Genomic DNA, 20104 nt, shown 5'->3' on the forward strand with positions numbered 1-20104 from the left:
CTAAATGACGTGACCCCCTCCTCATCAACTACTACATCAATGTGATAAAAGGGCTTATATGGTCATGAAGCATGCCAGTATGACAGTTCCTCAGTTAACTGCCACCCCATCTGGAAATATATCCTCAATTCTTTACAAGGCCTTCCCTAGGGGGAGAGAGGTTGTATAAAGTAATGGCGTCATGGCAAAAATTGCGAGATAAATAATAGGAAACTGGCTCCATTAAAATGCCCGGGAAATCATAATCGATGTAAAAATATGGATAATGACTCATAGTAACTGAGTATTTCCAACCCTATGTAGGTGGCATGCCAGTGGTTGGGGAGGTAGCCTTGGGCACACATTTTATTCAATGCATGTCATGAGGTCTCAAGTGGCATGCTACATGACTGTAGACCTCTTTAAATGTCCCAGATGAATGTTAATCTGATATTCCTATCTTTTGGTCTTGAGATTGACCCTCCTATACATACCTTTTCTTACCTATCTAGCTTATCACAGTATTTTGTTCATTACCTAGATTAAACATATGATTTTCAAAGCAATAAAGGGGGTATTTGGTTAGAAAAAAAACAATGTGATTAATTTTATAATGGAATGACATGAGGAAAAACTTTGATCAGAGATAATTAAATCTCATAAGATAGTTAACTTTAAAGGATACATACAATTTAAATGAGAGTTTTCAATCTTAAAATGAACCATAAACTTTACAAAATACAATCTGGAGTAAATTCATTTTATTGTGAATCCATGATAAAGAAAGGACCCACTGCATTTATATAAAAAATGAATGCTCACATATATCAGCTGAAAATAAGTGCAAGAATCATTAACCTTTTTGAAGCTTTAATCCAAATGTGCAGTGAAAATTATAAAAATTGGAAATAATCAGTAAATTTTAATGCCATAAACTTGACCAATTTGAGATAGGGCATAGATTGTATATAAAAGGTCATTATGGCATCTTTGTAACAATCCATGGAAGCCTTCCTGTCCTCCGGTATATAAAGCAATCAAAAGCTAGTTTCGACAGGACAAATATTAGAAGAAGAAGCAAAACAATGTTGGCAACATCCAGGGGCTCTATTGTACCATCAGTCCAGTATCCATCACCCCAATCACCTCTCCAATCACCACCTTCCATACAAACTTCTCTTCTTGATAGGTCCACCACCTGTTAAAAAACACAGGGTATGTATTTATAAACAATTTTACACCGGGTAGAATCATAATGGATAAATATAATATATGTTTCATGAGCCATTTTACGAATTAATATTCTCCAAGCCTTAGTACATATAAACTTTCAAGTTTGTATGAAATCGATGCATCAACACTAAAATGATGATAATCTCTCAGCATGATAGTTTAACATCATACATGTATCATGTTCAAAATACTGCATTTCATGAATGTAATTAAAGTCCTTTTTTGACCAAAGTTTGAGATGAAAACTTAAATACGTAAAGTGGCAGAAGAAATCAACTCAAAGCTAATTGCCAATAAGTATGGTAGTATTTGAATGAACCAATAAGAAGAGCACATCCTCTGATTGATGAAAAGACATGCTGGGAATATTTTAATCGATAGTGATGAAACCAGATTAGTACATTGATTAATATCCATAAAAATGTTTCATAACTTCACATTATAAATAATTTGTGCATTATTATGCAGAACTAGTGTCCAACTGAACATACCGCCCACAATTTAGTGAAATGTTTTTAAACACCCTCAAGTTATAACATTCTGTCTCCTCAGATACATGTATACCATAGGAAATAATATCATAATGCTTATAAAATTATTCACCAGAAACATGTATTGTCTTTAAAAAATGATTTTTCATGGTTGTAATTCAATGGAAAAATAGAAAATTCATTTATCAGGAAGTGAATTGCTCTATGCTTGTATTCAGCATTTTTAATAAGAGATATAGACATTATTGGCAAATGGTGGTAGGCCAAGGTTGAAGGTCTGATAATTTTATTGGAAATACCAACTGGTATTTTGTGACAAATCTGCTGACACAAAGTTGGAAAACCACTCTTAAAATGTTAAATCATTTTAAGAGTGGTTTTCCAACAAAATGCCACTTTACCCATTCATTGGGAGCAAAGCCATTTTACTATGGGAACATCTGGAATAGCTTATTTTTCATGAAGATCATTAATTTTCATCATTTCTGAACAACAATAGCTAAGAAAAGATGTATATAAAAAATCAATTAGCCTGAATTATTAGGTTAAGCCATATCTTCATTTGTTTTCAGTGTGATTATTAGATAAGGGCCTGTAACAGACATTATCTATTCAAAATGACAGAAAAAACAAAAGAGATTTGTTTGATAGATATTTATACCAAAAATTAAGTGTTTATAGTATGTACTTGAACTCTGCCAATCACCCTCCAGGCATGTATAATATGACCATACAGACTTTTTTCAGAAGAAAATCCAAGGAACAATAAAATGATCTTTCAAGAGGCCAAAAAGGTGTCCACAGGGATTTTAAGCTTAACAATACCCCTCAATCCAGCCATAAAAATGGAGTTTAGAGAGAAATAATTTCAGCTGGAGAAAGATTAGACAGTTTAAAAGCTTGTCCTCTGCTCTGTGCCGCCAATGATCAAACGCTGGACACTTTTACACTATGCTAACATCCTGACACTTGGGGGTGAATCAGAATTTAGCATGTGTCACACTTTTTGCTCATTTTCATCACACTGTGCTGTTGATGGATGTCCAGGGCAATCCTCATCATCAACCTCCTTGTTACCCTCCCAGAACATCCTGTACAAGCAGAATACAATCACTAGGGACATTTTTTCAACTCCAGAATCATCCTTAACCATGGTCCTGGTCTCTGAACCCAAATATCTGAGTTTAACACAAAATTTTATCTCACATTATTGCTCCATGGAAAGTGGCATCGTGAATTTGTGATGCAACCCTTAAAAAGGGGTTCAGTCTAGCAGCGATCTGCAGACTGTGACAGCACACAAACAACTGATGTGGGTGGTGTTGCTTTCTCAAGACTTTTCACCATATTTCCTAATACAAATTGTCCCACTCCAGTCGTCTGCTTTGCCAGGAAATATCGATTTACTTACTTATTGGGACAAACCCTGAATGTGCGTAAGAGACAGAGTTGATCAATGAGTAAAAACAGCAGGTAAAAAGTGCTCAGCTGACAGTTTCACATCCTAGATTAAGAGGATATCTTAAAATAATTATTATTAGCATAAAATCAATGCTTCCCCCAACCACTTACTGGCTCCAAAGAAAGATCGTCCCCCTCAGCAAATGCACACCGGACATCACCAACATCCCTTGCCACAGTGGAGCCATATTTAGCGAGAAAATCCCTTAGCTGAGGAGCCCATGCGCATGCACAGTCCCAAGGGTTACCAGCAAGGAAGAGACCCCAGGCATTGGAATTTCGTTCTAGTGCTGCGTCCAATGCATACACTGGAAGCTAGAAAAGTAATTATTGATATCAGTAAATCAGAGGCAGGGGCTCTTTGTCTGAGTTTTTAAAGGAAGATACTACGAAAACCAATTTAATCTTGTATAGTAAGTAATTGTGCTATGAACCCATTTCTCTAAGCAAGAAGATATTTCACTAGTTCTTGCAGTTTTATCATATATATTATTCTCCCAATAATGATAATGATGCATCTCTCTGTTTTATGGTTCATGGTTAAAAAAATATCATATTATCTTTAAGGCTTTTTAGAGGAGATATTAATTGACTGAATGGCACTTTTATGAAATGAATCCCATGCCTCTGAGGAGTACAGTAGGTATGCAATCATTACTTTTATTTATTTATCCAGTTATTTTTATTTATTATTGAATGGTTTCTGACCACTAGAGGTAACATCACAATAGACAGGCCACATAGGACCTATGCTGAAAAAAAGAGACTTTACATGATAGAAAAATGGAAATAACTATTAAAGATCACAAAGTTCCTTAAAAGAGACTAACATAGATTTTCTAGGAATGGTATCTTCCCAGTCTGAAATGGGTGTTTGCCTCACTTTTTGCAATTAGATTTGAGCGATTATTGAAGAGAAATGCATTTTTCGTTTTTACTAGTTTTGAGATACTTAGTAGAATTGAAATGATATTTAGGTAATTTGGAGGTAGTTAGGACAAACCTAGTGATGTTGAATGAGGCCATAAGTAGGTTCATTGGAAATGGATATGGAATGTAGACAGTTGTGAGAAGAATGAAGGAGAGCAAGGAATGGGCGAGGAGTTGCAGAAATTAGCCCACAAAGATGAAGATTTCTTATTTGGGGCAATCAAAACCTGATGATATATGTCAGCTTGGATGGTCATCATGATTTATGGGCAGCGTGTAAAATTGGGGGTCCTTGAATTCAGGTTTAAGAGAATCGAAAAGCCTTCAGGGAAAGGTCTTTGTCAGGTTCAAATCATAGAAGAAAAAATATGGATTCTTTCCGGTATTGTGGATAGGATCCTCATTTGGAGATGTCATGAAGCAGGTGAAGACCTCTTTTAAGGCACGTTTTGAAGGACTCAAAAGGAGGAAATAGATTTCCAAAAAACTTACTGCTGTAGTTGTGACAAATATTTTAGATATCAAATAATGTGTCTATATAGTTATTCTGGAATAAAATAGAGAGAGGCCATTTCCCTGGACATAGAATTCATCTTTGTTAATGGAAGCCATCAAAAGGTTCACCTCACTGTGGAGGGGTATACATATATGAATACAATGACATTTTTATTAAATAAAGGGAAAATTATTCTCCTGTAATATTAATAATGCCATGGGATCATGTCCGGAACAAACCTTGGATCTCAACTCACTCTGCTAATTTGATTGCTCTTCAGGCTGAATACTCGAAAATGCATTAGCCAGTGTGATCCTTCCAGGACATCTACAGATGTGACGTCATTATTGTCAAGATAAATGTCTTTCACATCACGATAATCTTCATTTGTCACAAGTGGCCGGAGATCAGAAATCTAGCATAATTTAAAAAATAAAGATAAAATTACTCCTTGTGTAATCTTAATAGTGGGATATAATATGTGATATTTAGCTACTTATATTTTTTTATAAGTTGGCAATTGACACAGTAGCAACATCACAAAATCATGCACCCTCCAAATTTAAGAAAAAAATATGTGACAAAACACATGAAAAACCAAATATGACTTGTAAAAAAAAGGCAGTGAGGATTGCCTCTGGGAAACCATATGGATTACCTGTCCCTGACAATTTTCAAGGACCTGAACTTTATTCCCCTATCATGTACATATATTCTAAGCCTAACTATCAATGTTAAAAGACATAGTAACTGCTTCACACTAAAGAGATATGTGCATGGTCGAAACATTACACAAGAAGTATTAACAAGATGCATTACGAATGTGTAAGAACTAAAGCTTTAAAATGTGGATTTAAGGAAATGGGAAGAAAATTATTTAAAAATTTACCTCAATAATTAAAGAATTGAAAATGTTGATAGTTTGAAAGTGAAAATAAGGGAATACCTGCAAAAGGACTTGTTCTATCCAGTGAAAGAATATTTAAATGATTAATAGTACGAATGACCTGCTGTAAATATTTACATAGTTTTGTGTAGTTTGTGATTTCTCATTTAAGACATACATTACATCATATGTAATAGACGACTTCTTGTATCAAATCTTGATAACAAGGGTGGAATAAATAATAGTTATAATATTATTAGCTGAATGATTTTAAAAACTATGCCCACTTTCTTCTAAATTTATTTAGTCAGGAAACAGGTTAAAATTAACTTCAGTGACTCATCACATTCCTTAATTCCATGATTAATGAAGGATTTTTTCAATACATCTATTTTCTGACATGTATATTTTATTTTGTTCTCATGATTTTATTCCTTCCCTTATAGTTTGCGTTTTATATCCATTTTATTTAATTATTAGGTAATCTACTGGTTAAGGTAGGTTTTGGATGGGCACAACTACCAAATAAATATTCTGTTTCTACTAACAAAACACAACCCAAAATCCTACTCTACAACAGGCCCCTCATCATCTCTGTATAATTCCTTCCTCCCTTCATCCCATCCAATTTCCTTATCCCATTCCTGTCTCTTCCTTGTTTGCCTAACATTCTCCCCTCTATCACAGTCTTCAACATCACACTTCCAATCAATATGCTTTGCATCCATTTTTTCTGCCTCCTTAGATTTCTCCTACCAATCCCCTCTCCTTTCCCACCTTACCCCAGCATGCCCTCATCTGTTTTCTTTTCCGTCCAGTTCACCTTTTCCATCCTTCACTACACCCACATTTCAAAAGCCTCCAATCTACATCTATCATCCTGCTTCAATGACCACGTTTCCGCGCCGTACATAGCTACACTCCATAACAAAGTTTTCCCGAGTCTTTTCTTAATATCCTTACTCAATGTCCCTGTCATCAATTCCCTCTTCCTTGTAAAAGCCTGTTTGCCTAGTGCAATTCTTCTCATTACGCCCTTACTACTTTGGCCATTTTGGTCCAGAACGCTTCTGAGATACATAAACTGTCCTACCTGCTATAGTTATTACCCTCCTATTTTAATGTCAAGCTTACCATTTGTCTTTCTGAAAAATCTCATTACCTTGGTTTTTTTGTATTGATTCTCATCCCATATCTATTGCTCTGAATTTCCAATTCACTCAGCAATGCTTGCAACCCTTGGCTGACTGACAAACTAGAGCTTGGTCATCAGGAAACCTAGCTGATTCTACAAATTTCCCACTGACTTTCCTATCTCCGGTTTCTCCCATGCCTCTTTAATTATTTCCTCCACGTATATGTTGAATGGCATTGATGATAATGGACAACCCTGCCTTACTCCTTTTCCTAACACTGCCCATTTGGACTCTTCGTTCCCCACTCACCTGAGAAGTCTGAGATATGTACAGGTTGTGGGTTAGTCTCCTATTCCTCCAATATATTCCTATTTTCTGCAATATTCTCATTAGTTTTTCCCAATCCCCCCTATCAAACTAAATCTAGTAATAATTTGCCTTACTCTCCATCCTTTGGTTGATGAACCTGAGAACAACTTTAGCTGTGTGGGAAATCAAACAAATTGTTCTTTAGTCCTCACATGAACGAGCATTTATCTTTTTGGAACAGGAGCTAACACTGAGCTCACAAAGTTTTCTGGCCAGATTCCTTCCTCATAGATGCTATGAATCAGTCCATATAGACTCTTCCTAATATGTTTTCCTAAACCTTTTAGTCCTTCCGTAGGAATGTTGTCTGCCCCCACGGCCTTATTTGATTTCATTTCTCTTAATACCCTTTCTATCTCATTGTTGGGTATGCCTGGACCTAAGTTATCTTCATCTACATCATATTCCCTTTCTATGTCTAACCTTGTTGGCCTAAGTTCTTTACCATGCAGTTCTTCTATATATTCCTTCCATCTCTCTTGGATCTACTCTGCTTTAACTATTATCGTACCCAATTTATCCGTTACTCTTAGCACAGATCTTCCCTTATTACTTCCTGATAGTGATTAAACCTTGCTGTATAGAAATAGTGATTTAACCTTGCTGCATAGTGCACCAATTTCACCCTACTTCTGCAAACTTTCCATATCCTCGCGCTGCATCTTCCACCATTCTATTTTTGCTTTATTCATTACCCGTCCCAATCTTTATTTAACTCTTTGTACTTCTTTTGCCTAACTCTGTGTTTACATTCTTCCATTTTCTCCTCTCATCTATCTTTCTAATCATCTCATCCGTGATCCATGGTTTCCCTGTCCTTTTCCTATTAACGGTTCCTGTAGCTTTCTATATCCCTTTTTTGATCAATTTCCATTTTATCTCGACAGTACTCAGCTCTTTTCCCTTATTAATATTTTCTCTACAGCCCACCGATACTCCCTCCTTGTCAATCCAGTTAATCCTTCTACATTTCATTCCCTAACCCACCACCCCTGGCTTATCTTTTTGAATTTGATGCTACACTTCATAAAATTTAACTTGTAAACAGAGTCTGAATCTGCTCCCGGGAAGCTATGCAAATTGCTATGCCTTTTGTGGTGTCTAAACCAAGTGTTGCTGATGACTAACCCCTGTCTCCTGCAGAACTCAACTGCTCTCTCCCCGTGGTCATTCCTCGTGCCTAAACCGTAGTCCCCGACCTCGTCACCATCTCTTCCTTCGCCTACCGTCGCATTCCAATCCCCCATCACTATCAAATGTTTCCCTGCAGGAACACACTCGATTGTCCTGTAACTGTTCCTATATCTTATCGACCTCTTCCTCCGTACGGTTGCTCGGTGGCATGTATACCTGAATAATAACCAAGTTCGTTGGTTCTGCTTTTATCTCTACTGGTAATATTCTATCCGTTACCTGTTCTATGTTGACTACGCTTCTTCCTACCTCTTCTTTTAATGCTATGGCAACCCCTCGTTGGCTCTCGTCCCGGCCGCTGTATATCTATATTTCCCCTTTTCATCACTCGCTTTATATTCTCTAATTTTCCTGTCCTCAACATTGTCCAAACATTCCATGTTCCTGTCCTAACTAATTTGGTATTCTTCTTCTGCGCCTTTTGTGCTGCTATTGTCGGTTTTCTTTTGCAAGGGTTTCATGAGATGATGACCGCAGAAGCCTTGCCTCTCCCTCTGCCAGGCACGACACACAGCAATTGGGCCGAGTCCCGTAGTTGCCAGGACTCATTTTCTCTATACTGTCCATCCTAAAATCATGGGATTATTGAGGTGATTTCCCGTTGCATTCCTCAATAGTTTTTTTAAAGTGACACCATCACTCAATGGCCACCCCACTTGGGTCAGATGCCTTTGCAGCCACCTCACTGAGGAACAGACGCTGAGTAGACTACCTTTTGTCTGGCTCCTAACCTTTGACCTATCTGGCATGGGTGACCCTACCAGGAGGAATTATCATTGCTCCTGCCAGAACAGCTCTATGGGTCATCGAAATACACAAACCTTTCCACCACGTCAAGATTGTAGTCCATGGGAGGGTTATATCCATTATTTCTTTCAATTTTAAAAATCCCAGACAATCTGCTCATCTTCCTCCTCTGAGGAGAGTTTCCCATCCCAAGAACTCTAGCACCGCTGCCACACTCTCAGACATTTTATGCTTGCCTGAAACATTCCCAGATGCTTTCTTTCGGGCTAACTCAAACTTATTCAAATGGGCATTTCATAGGGATATCACACTGCTGTCACATACGGTATCATTGACTGAACAACAGAAGTGTATGCTAATTCTTGGTGGCTATGTACTCTTCTCAAGATTTCTCACTATCCAATCAAGGGATTGAAAACCTTTTGTCACCACCTTTTCAATATTTTGTCCCCATTGAAATTTGGCCATAGGAGTAATGCCAAAATATTTACTGTTCTCACAACTTCAAATATATATTCCTGATTTTGCCTTGTCTTTTTCCTCATAAATGGTATTATTTGACATTTTTTCCATTCAATTACATTCTATTGGCTTTTATCTATACTGGTAATTTGTATAAGTTTTCTAGAAAGATGTTCCAGTCCTTTCAATATTTTATCCCCATATACAATATACAGTCTTCTACAAAAAGATCCATGTCAGATTTAACAACTTCCTGAATATCATTGACATACCATTAATAAAGCCAAAAATAAATTAAAATTCATGTTGCATGAGTAAAATATTATAAGCACAGTTTCCCACCTCAAAACCATAAAGCAAAGGCATGCTGCATATGTAGCTTTACAAGACCATAAGCAAGAATATATTTCTGTCTAGATGTGTTAGATACCTAGATACCTAGATATCTAGATGATACCAAACTAAAAACAAATAATGGTAATCAACCCAAAGGTTAGTGGGGATCGAGATGGTGCAGGGGCTAACGTACTGGCTTCCCACCCTGAGGGCGCGGGTTCAAATCCCGGCGGTGTTGAATATTTTTCAGAGGTATCTCGATCCCTACTTGAGGTGCTTTGTGGAGGGCACTTTGAGTGAGTACGCCGTCCGTCGAATGGGACGTTAAGCCGCGGACCCCTTGGCGCCTTTCGTAAAGAGTAGGCTAATGCCGATGCCGGGTTTCTCTCCACCCTTCATCCTTTCCTGTCCTTCCCCTATGGCGCAAATGACCTTAGCTGTCGGTCGCCTCCCCTCAAAACTACTACTACCCCGAAGGTTAGTTTAATCATTGTTACTAAACCCCCAAAAGAATTAAGCAAAAGAGGAAAGGAAATTAAAAATTATCCAGGACTTGAAGGCAACATCTTTGTCAGTGGAAGATTGAGTGTTTTGTTGGTTAAGGGATTATTTAAGGTTTAAAAGATGGGGAGGTAGAGGTGTGGAATAGGGAAAGACAATAGCATGAGAAGAGTTTGATGGTGACAACGAACTGATGGGATGGGAGAGGGAAAAGACTACAGTGAAGAGGATGGAACAAGCTGCTGACTTGGGTAGGATAGTGATGTGTTTTTGTGTGTGTGCGTGAAAGTAAACCTTCTTTTGATTAGTTTGGGGGATGAGAAAATGAGGGATAATGGATTTTTAATTTCTAATATTGTTTCAGAAATTTGGAAAATTGTAATTAGACTTAAACTTGAACCAAATTGCTGTAGAAAACTATGAATAAAATATAATATCCCTGAATCATAATCAACAGAAATCATAACTCAAAACTTCATCCTCCAGATGAAGAAAAATTGTTTTCTACTGAAAACAAGTGATAACATTAGGTGCACACACTTCCCATATTTAATGATTGAAAAATATGCGGGCACCTGTTTTAGAATGCTACAGTTAAAATTATTCAACATCTTATAAAACTAAAGAATATTTAAATACTAAATAAGCTCAGCATATCACTCCATCACTAACCCATGACATCACTGAAGCTATATGTGTTCCCAACAGTATGAAAAGTACACAAACTCATTCAAATGCATTGAAGCTGAATTTAAGACAAGTATAAGTAATTACATAACACTTCAACTAGCTTTGAAACATCATCATTATTGATTACTGTTGGAAAATAGATTAATCATGTGGTATAAGCAGCTTAACAAAAGACAATTATCTCAGTGGAAATGTGGTTTCCATGAGGTAAATTTGCCATAATAACCATTATCAAGTTATCAAGTCCATTTTCATGCCTAGTTTTGTGTTTTGTAGGTTCAAACCTCAGCCACCTTATTGTCATATTCTGTTTTCTGTAGTTAAGCAAATTAATTAAAATATCCTTTCAAAATTTTTAATTTAGAGGCTTAGAGAATTTTTTGTCAGTGGATAAGGTATTATCATCTTTTATCATAGTTTTTCTTATGCTTTTAATATACTTACAGGGCCAAAAGATACTCTGATATTTAATGTACATTTAAAAAGTTTAAAGTATATATTTGAATCTTATTTCATCATGGATATTTACCACTATGTCAACTTTAACCTTAGCAAATAATTAATTGTAAGGTCATAAACCCTGGCTGGTTATGGATACATCCTAAATTTATCTATAAATATTTAAATAAATACTTACCCTATTCCCCTTTACGTACAATGAGGTGGTGTTATCAGGCAGGCGTGATGGCAACCTGGAAAGGTTTCTGTGACTGCAGTCGACCATTATAACAGGCACCAACCAGTCAGGGCGCTTCCCTTTTCCTACAACCCCTCCCCCTGTGGTAGATCCTCCACCACTTGCCCACCCCATCCCCAAGTCCCCTCCACTGTGCCACACCACGTTGGTCATGGAGCAGTTGCAATGCCATGGATGACTGTCTGGGCACTGATCATGCAAATGCTGTGAAGGATGAATTGCTGTTAAGTCACTCCATTTTAGAAGGAACAAGCATGACTATTGTTATGTAAATTAAGATATATGTACTTCTATTGAAGGTATGTTTTGGACAGACAGAACAAACCTACATTTCCTAGCCTAGCCCAATAAGTCGAAACCAAACACCCATTACAACAATTACATATACCCTTCTTCAATATTGCACCCTTTTGTCTCCCTTCAATGAGCCTATTCTTTTCCTCCCCCACTTCACTTGCCTAACATTCTCCCATCTATCGCCGCCTTCAACATCCCACTTCCAATCAAAATGCTATGTACCCATTTTCCTGCCTCCTTCAGATTTCTTCCAACAATCCCCTCTCCTCCCCCACATTGCCTAACACTTCTTTGTTTGTTTTCCTTTTCATCCATTTGACTTTTTCTATTCTTCTCCGCCTTCAAAAGCCTCCAATCTATGCCCATCCTCTTCTTTTGATGGCCATGTTTCTTCTCCACCATATAAAATAACACTTTATATAGTTTAATAGTTTTTGCTAATCATTTCTTAGAATCATTCATCAACAAAACTGTCATCAACTCCACACTCATGGTAAAAGCTTCTTTGTCAAATGCAATTTTTCTTTTTATGTCCCTACTACTATGGCACTCCAATTTTAGAATGAATTATCCTGCATCAACTTGAAAACCTCATAGCCTTTTTTTTCTATGCACGTTGATTCTCAGCCCATACCTTTAATGCCAATTTTTTTTGTGGGTTGAGAAATGACTTTGGCTGACTGGCTATAAAGTTTGATCATCCACAAATCTAACTGACTTTATGAATTACGTTTTGGGAATGAGATAATTCGATTCTCATATTTCCTGAAGATTGTGGATAGAATGGGAGCAGATAAAACGTGGTTTTTCATGAAGTATTTGGGAGAGACAATGGAATCGCTGTAACGAGGAATTCGAAGCCACATATATGAGGCTCCAATATCCTAGGCATGCTCATTGCTTAGGAATTAAGAAAGAATGAAAACTGTAGAAATTCATTCCACTTGGCTGACTATTACTCATGGGTAGCTGTGTCATTAATTACTTTCATAATGAACTTCAAACTCATAATCAACATACAAATTAAGACTGAAGATAGCAAGAAACTATCCTAACAAGCAAGAAAAACTGATTGGGTGTGAAATGTGTTTTTAAAACTTATTTATAGTAGGAAACTGGCTAACATAAAATTTAGGGGACCAAGCCAAATATTTCATGCTCACATCTTTCTGCCACTTTCATTTACTGAGACAGTCGTGTTTGTCCATGTGCATGCACATGCATGAAAATGTGTGTATATGCATAAAATAATATTTATTGGTTCCAGAACATGTGGTTTACATGTACAGAACAGGCCATATGAACACAGTACACAAGCAAACACAGCATAAGGAGTCAAATTAATAAAAATATGTAAACACATTTCAAATAGATGAATTCACTAATGGAATAAAATCCTTACGAGGTATTGGTGTATTTCAGGGCTGAACCGAGAGAAGTTAGAGATTTCCCTAAGTTTCCTTGAAAGGCAATTCAAAAGTTACACACATAGGGCCTTTTCCTGAAAAGGCTTAAATTATGAATTACAAACCTAAAGTCTTTAGGCACTCTGCTGTGGTATTCATTGAAATAGCCATTTATTTCACTGTCAAACAATCTTCTGTGCTGACAATAAAAACCAATAGCCATTTTTACTGGTACATTACCCAGAATTTTGATGGCCAACTGTTGATAAATATTAAAAACATGGATTCCATAATTTCAAAAGCTATTACATTATTGATAATGCTAATGTATGTTTGCCTGGCATATCTCAAGTGAATGTAAACTGAAGCAAGTGTATTGCATATTATCTTAGGTTGCCACACCTGAGTAATAATAATAATAATAATAATAATAATTTTATTGGTCATAATTAGACTTAAAAATGAACTCATCAAAAAACACTCTGATCAATTTATCAGATTGGCCCTTCTGAATGACAAACAGTATGTTTTTTACCAACGCCCAGTGTTACCAAACCATGTAACGCCCAGTGTTACCATGTAAATTACCAAAAACGTTTTGGTAATTTGCATGGCCATGGATAAAAAAATTTCGTGATGAGATACAAATATAGCATGACACAGTTGGGTGGATAATTTAGTCAGATTACTAAATTTCTCATTAAATAACTTTCATTTAAAATTTTGGAAATTGGTCAAGCATTTCTGCATTGCTTTTAAGCCTACATTATGTTTTTAATGTATATCTAAATGTATTTTTTAAATGCGTTTCTTAAGAGTTAACATCTACCATGGTAGATATCTACCTCAATGAAAAACTGTGGTAGATTTTTCTCACAGGGAACACACTAACCTTAATTAAAGCCATTACAGGGAAGAGAGGCTTCCCTGGATATGAATCATCACTGCACATGAGTTTGTCTCTGTCTGCAATTCTTCTTCCAAGTCTAGAAGGCAGTGTCCTATCACGGTCAGCCACCAACCATCGAAGACCTCCATTTGAGCAATTCCATGGGTTTCCTGAATTAGATCAGACTAATTGCCAACATATATTTTTACCTCCAATTTTAAATCAACCCTGATGGAAATTATAATATATTTATAGATATTTGAGATTAGAGTAAAATATAATAATGCTCTGGCAATACTCTCTCCAGCACGATACATCCAAAGAAGTAATGTAGGAAGAAGTTTTCAGTGTCAATTTGATTCTTTTTTGCTAGGATTAATGATTAAAGGAGCAATTATTATTCTTATTAGTGCAGACCTGTTGATTAACTTCACAAAGTGATTATATAAGCTTCTAGAAATAACATAATAACAATTGAGAGTTTTGAAGCAGTCTGTAATAGCAAATAATATTGGAGATTAGATAATTTAATATGTTCTTTTTAATCATTATATATCAGTAACCCAAACAGCCATATATGACTCTATAAATGAGATACATTAAAAAACAAACAAGCATGCAAATGCAAAAAAAACATGTTTAATGTGTTAAAAAGTAACCTTAAAGCTAAATCATTTTGAAGCATCTTCTCATCCAGATTTCTCTTGCATTTGGAAATGAGGAGAATTATCAAATATAACTATCATATATCTGTAAATAACAAACAGAGGTTGTTTCTTCAGAAATGAACAATGGTTATTAACTTAGATACCGTGAAATATCTAGGATTCTGGTCCAATATACCAGCATATATGTATTGGTACATACTTAGCATTTTTTCCCAAAATACTAGTGCCAGTATCCATGATTACTGATCTGGAGAGAGCTACCCAGATAGTAATACCTACTTTCCTTGTCTTTGGTAAGTACTAGTAGGATCTTATGTTCTAAGAACTTTTCTCCACTATAACAGAAGTAAGTTAATATACTAATTCATTCCTATGATCAATTTCAGCAAACACAAGCTCAAGTGTCATCGCTAGTACCTAAGGTTCCAAGCCGTGCACTTAATACCTAAGATTACCACTAGCCAATACAATGCAAAAAATTCAGAGGGTAAAAATCCTTCATCTTCCCGGGATTCAAACCCGGATCCCTCCATATCCAGCCAAGTGCTTTAGCCAGTTAAACTATCAAGGCATCCACTTATACTCCAAAATTTTGGAGGCTTTAAAGGAACAATATATGATGAGATACTATACATACAATGTTACAGGCATTCGTAGTTGTACACAGTGCACCACAATCCACGGGGTTAAAGCCAACTTTAAACACTAAGGGTGTTTTACCTTTGACAAATATTTTGATCAATCTTGAATCCTGTACATTATGCCGGGGTATCTATGTAAAAACTACTTAAAAGGCAAAGTAATAGAACATTTCAAATAAAAGAGAGGGATACTTTTCCATAGAATTTTGAGTTTTGTGAGTGTTTAATAAAACATTCAAGGAAAAATAAAACTTTTAACGTCTGGGATGGTGAAAAGCAGGTATGGTGATCCAGTAATCTGAGTATTTGGCTTACTGACTGGACTAATGTTTTACACAAATGTTTAGCGCACTGAGAGAAGCAGTAGTACAAAACTTTCACAATGTCGATGCCATGATTCCATGACCGCCGAGAACACTTCTGAAAGGGCCTCTGGTGCCCACTGGAAAAACCTGCTGTTCCATTACCGAGGCTTTTTGGGTTCGTTTTCAGAAGACGGCCAGCCTTCTTTGGACTGTTGCATTCAATAGCTCGCATATTTAGCATCAATTACACCACCACCGCATGTCCAACTCAATCAATTTAAATGGACGTTAAACAACGCAAGCAGAGAAAACGGATGACCCACCTTTCTTGAATACTAAAAGACGCTTCTTTAAGTGTTAAAAACGCTTTTCACTCTAGCGGAAGCAATACAAACCCTATGGCCTCGACGGCGTAGTCAACCTTGTCTTGCACTCATAACAAGTTCCCGCGCATTTTAATGCCAGACTCATCTCCCTACCTACTTTTAGCCCGAGAAAAAAATTTGGTGACCTTACAAATGGAACGCACATTGCATGATTGCATTGCTAAAGGAATTGCTTACCTGCCAGGTATATCTTATGCACGCGCCTTATCCAGCGGCCCGCCTCCAGGTTCCTCAGTCTGTTCCCGGAGAGGTCAAGGGACCGCAGCCTTCGTCTGCGGAGAAGCCGCATCAGTCTCTCCTCCTCGTCGGCCTCCATCGGCCCCATGATGGCGCTCACATTACCCCGCGACAGCGAAGACGCGCTCAGGCGAAGCAGCGCGGCCCACAGCTCCTCTTCGCCCTCCTGTGCGCCGCCCTCGCCTCCCCCTCCCGCTGCCTCTCCCCCATTGCCCTCCAACCCTTTGGCACCCCCAGTCTCCTCCGAGGACGAGGACGAAGAGGAGGCACCGGCCTCGTCCTCCAGGTCGAACCCCACCACTTGGCTCACCATCCCTCCGGGCGCCACCGTCAGGCGGCGAAGCTCTGGAAACTCTGGAAAGCCGGAGTCTCAGTGTAGGATGAGTTTCGTCTACGATACACATGCGACCCGTGTGATGTGCATCGTCTACGATGTGCGATACTCGTGCTTCAGGGTGTCGGCTTGGTATGGTTGCTAGTGAAATTTATTGGTTGTAAAGTTAAATTAAGGCCCGGTTTTTAGAACCCCGTATTTTTCAGTGTTATTCCGCTCCAAACCAAGGTACTGCGCGTTGAGCCCTTCAAGAGAGATACCCCTGGTCCCTATACTATGGGTCTCTTGACGTTTTTCCCTATGGTTCGATTACTGCCGATATCTACTTTTGATCAAGCCAAATTTCATTCCCTATGAATCCTGTCCAAAACCAATCAAATGCGATATACATATGCATTAAAAATCATACTGTTATGTATAGTCGCAAAACAATTATGGCATCACACATAGAGGTAAGTCAAATATAAAATTAAGAATTTTTAGCAGTTTGGTGCTTAATTTACGTTGCCCATCCTCGAAAAAAATATTTAATAAATGTGGGGATACTTAGCAGTAAATTATTACCTGGTCGCCTTTATCGTTACAAAAATCCTCTATCGTACGAGAGCACTAAGAGACGAGAATGGGAATCATAAATCGGAACACCAAAAAACTTGTAAATTCGAACCACCTCGAAATACGAGATGGTTCGATTGAATTCGAACCACCTCAATATTTGAGGCACCCCATCTCGTGCATGTAAATGCGAATATGCTGAATTGTAGAGAGGCGATATGGCACGAGAGGTTTCATAATTCAATTTATATCGCACTGCTATGCTCGAAGTTGAATATTGTTAAGTACTACTGTTTTATTAGACTCGTGAACCAAAGTGTTGTACAATAAGTATGGGAAACTATTTTTTCTTGACGTCACTGAACATTGCGGCGAACAGGCTCGATGGTAGGGGGTGGTGGATGTGGTGGTTACCTTCAACACGCGCCAATCGTCTGCGAGCGTTCGCTCAGGCTAGATCGAGTTTTTAGTGGACCCCTGTCGAGTGACTTGGTGCAAACGCAAAATGCAGCGAACAATTGAACAGCGGCACGACATATATTTTTGGATTTTTGGACTTGAGAAATCGGGTTCAGAGACGTTGGGCAAGATTTGAGGATGAAAGTATGTCACAAACTGCAGTTTTAAAGTGGCGCAAGCTCTTGAGAGATGTCCGACAGAACGTGGAGGGCGAGCCCCGCGCTGGACAGCCGTCGACGTCATGAGCCGACTACAACGTGCAACGTGTGCGTGAAGTGCTGAATTCAGACCGTCGTTTAAGTGTACGCATGATCGCAGATCGTATTGGAATTGATAAGATGACAGTGCACACCATTGTCACTGAAACTTTGGTGATGCGAAAGATCTGCGCTAGACTAGTCCCAAAGGTCTTGACGGACGAGTCTAGTGAAGCCTGCTTGTGAAGACCTTCAACGCGCTGAAAAAGACCCCGACTTTTTGGACACTCCCGTATTGGCACCAGCAGACTATTTCCTTTTCCCAAAAGTGAAATCCTCCCTCAAAGGACACCACCATGTGACCACAAGTGCCTTCATAGAAGCTTGCACGCATACCCTTAAGGACCTTCCGGAAAACAGCTACCAGGGAGCCTTCGAGTCGTGGAAAAGCCGCTTGCAAGAGAGTGTGGACGCTCAAGGGATGCACTTTGAAGAATTTTGAGGCTTTTTAGCAATATCTGAAATAAATCTTTTTTTTCCGAAACTTTTCCCGATGCCTTTTATACAAACCCTGTTGATGGCGAAAATTAACCCCACGTTGACAAGCGAACCTTCCACATTAATCTACAGTTTTTATTCAACAATTGATGCGTTTTACGATTTAACGAATTCAAAGGTGCGGAAACTGAGGAAAGGAAAGTTTTCTTCTTCCCATACGGTTCCAAATAGCAAGATGTTCACTGGAGCTCATATTCCTTGTTTCCGGAGAAGTACAAAGGGAAATAATACGAATTAATTCTTAAATGTCACCATTACTGATTTCTGAAAAGAACCCAATTTACCGGGCTTCTATCCGCAGTACCCAAATTGAATCCCCACAGGAGGGCCTGGATGCTCTCGGATTTGTCGGAATTTGTCGGATTTGTGCTACCATGATGTGGCCGAAAGTAATTATCAAACCCATGAACACGTAACCTCCTGGTGGAACGGAACGCACCTGGCGTTCCGTTTTCACGAGCAAACATTGTTGCAAAGTCAAGGAGAAATGAAAACAAACGATGGCCTACATGGAGAAAAAGTTTGGAGGCACGCTTAATACAATAGCAATTGATTTTAGAACAAGAAAAATTAGCATGAACTTCACACTATTGATGAACATGAAAAGAAAGACGTTTAGAGGGACGCCATAGTTTTCTCCATCTCTTGGAAGTCGTGCAGCTAGTGGGAGGAATGGCATGCCTAAATAATACCTCACTAGTCACCACATGAGCGAGGGACAGAGGGTAAGGGTGCCATAAGTACATAAGCATTAAACACAGAGGAAATAACTTCTTTACTCTGAGCGGGGTTAATTGAGAGGATTGCGGAGCGGTACAGAAGGAAAGAGTTTCAATCGGAGTGGACAGAGAGGAAACCAAGCAGGGGGAGGCATGTGCACACTCACAAAGAGGGAACACTAATGGATAAGGGGATCCGGAGTTAACTCTGACCTTTGATGATTGGCCCCAGGTCGATGACGTCATCGGGGTAGGCGCAGAAAGTGATGGAGCGCACCAGCTCGGGCCTCACCTCCGCCTTCCGCCCTCCAACTCCCTCCTCGCCGGCCCACCTCCTCTCCCTCACGCCTAGGCCTGGCTCCTCCTCGCCATCCTCCCCCAGGGGTCTCTCGCGGCGAACGGACATCAGGGGGAGCAAAGGCAAGGGGTCGGCGATGCGGTGGCACGTGATACCACGACGGTGTGGAGCGGCCGTGCAGTGGGGTTGGGCGTCAATCGGCGGGCACGGCGGCGAGGGGCGTGCCGCGACGACGGCGGCCAGCACCGCGACGAAGATCACCATCGCGAGGGACTCCATCTTGCGGCCGGGGAGCCAGTGGGAACGGGGAGGGGGTTGCCGCCGAGGGTCTCCCGCCGCTTCAACGAGAGCTCCTCATCGGTCGACGGGGGAGAACGGTGACCACCAAGGGCTGAAGGAGGAATAGTTTGAAACTTAGCGTGCACTTTATATTTTTATTCCTAGATTCAGTGCGACATGTAGGGCAGAACGCGAGCACCCCCGCTCGACGGCCATAGAAGCCCCGAAAGTGCGGAAGTTTTTTTGCCTGGCCACTACTGTTAAGCGT

The 20104-nt window shown here is 39.0% G+C and overlaps 1 protein-coding gene across 1 annotated transcript; it reads right to left on the bottom strand.

Annotated features, from left to right (window-relative positions):
• Positions 1-958: 958 nt before the first annotated feature.
• On the bottom strand, positions 959-19836 carry swi2 (Protein singed wings 2). Its single transcript, XM_071595967.1, has 7 exons — positions 19473-19836; positions 16378-16791; positions 14204-14370; positions 11549-11812; positions 4847-5005; positions 3276-3479; positions 959-1177 (listed from the first exon to the last, which is right to left on the bottom strand). The coding sequence occupies exons 1-7, from the start codon at positions 19834-19836 to the stop codon at positions 959-961; spliced, it is 1791 nt and encodes a 596-aa protein (XP_071452068.1).
• Positions 19837-20104: the final 268 nt, after the last annotated feature.

The sequence above is a fragment of the Hetaerina americana genome, unplaced genomic scaffold (genome assembly GCF_022747635.1).
Source record: "Hetaerina americana unplaced genomic scaffold, ioHetAmer1.1.p SCAF_1, whole genome shotgun sequence".
NCBI lineage: Eukaryota > Metazoa > Arthropoda > Insecta > Odonata > Calopterygidae > Hetaerina > Hetaerina americana.

Excerpts from the sequence above, each read along its gene's own strand:
- swi2 (XM_071595967.1), bottom strand. The coding sequence starts at position 19,836 with ATGGAGTCCCTCGCGATGGTGATCTTCGTCGCGGTGCTGGCCGCCGTC. Across the intron at positions 14,371-16,377 it reads GCATAAGATATACCTGGCAG|GAAACCCATGGAATTGCTCA; the intron begins GTAAGCAATTCC and ends GATCTAATTCAG. Across the intron at positions 5,006-11,548 it reads TGTACGTAAAGGGGAATAGG|ATTTCTGATCTCCGGCCACT; the intron begins GTAAGTATTTAT and ends AAATTATGCTAG.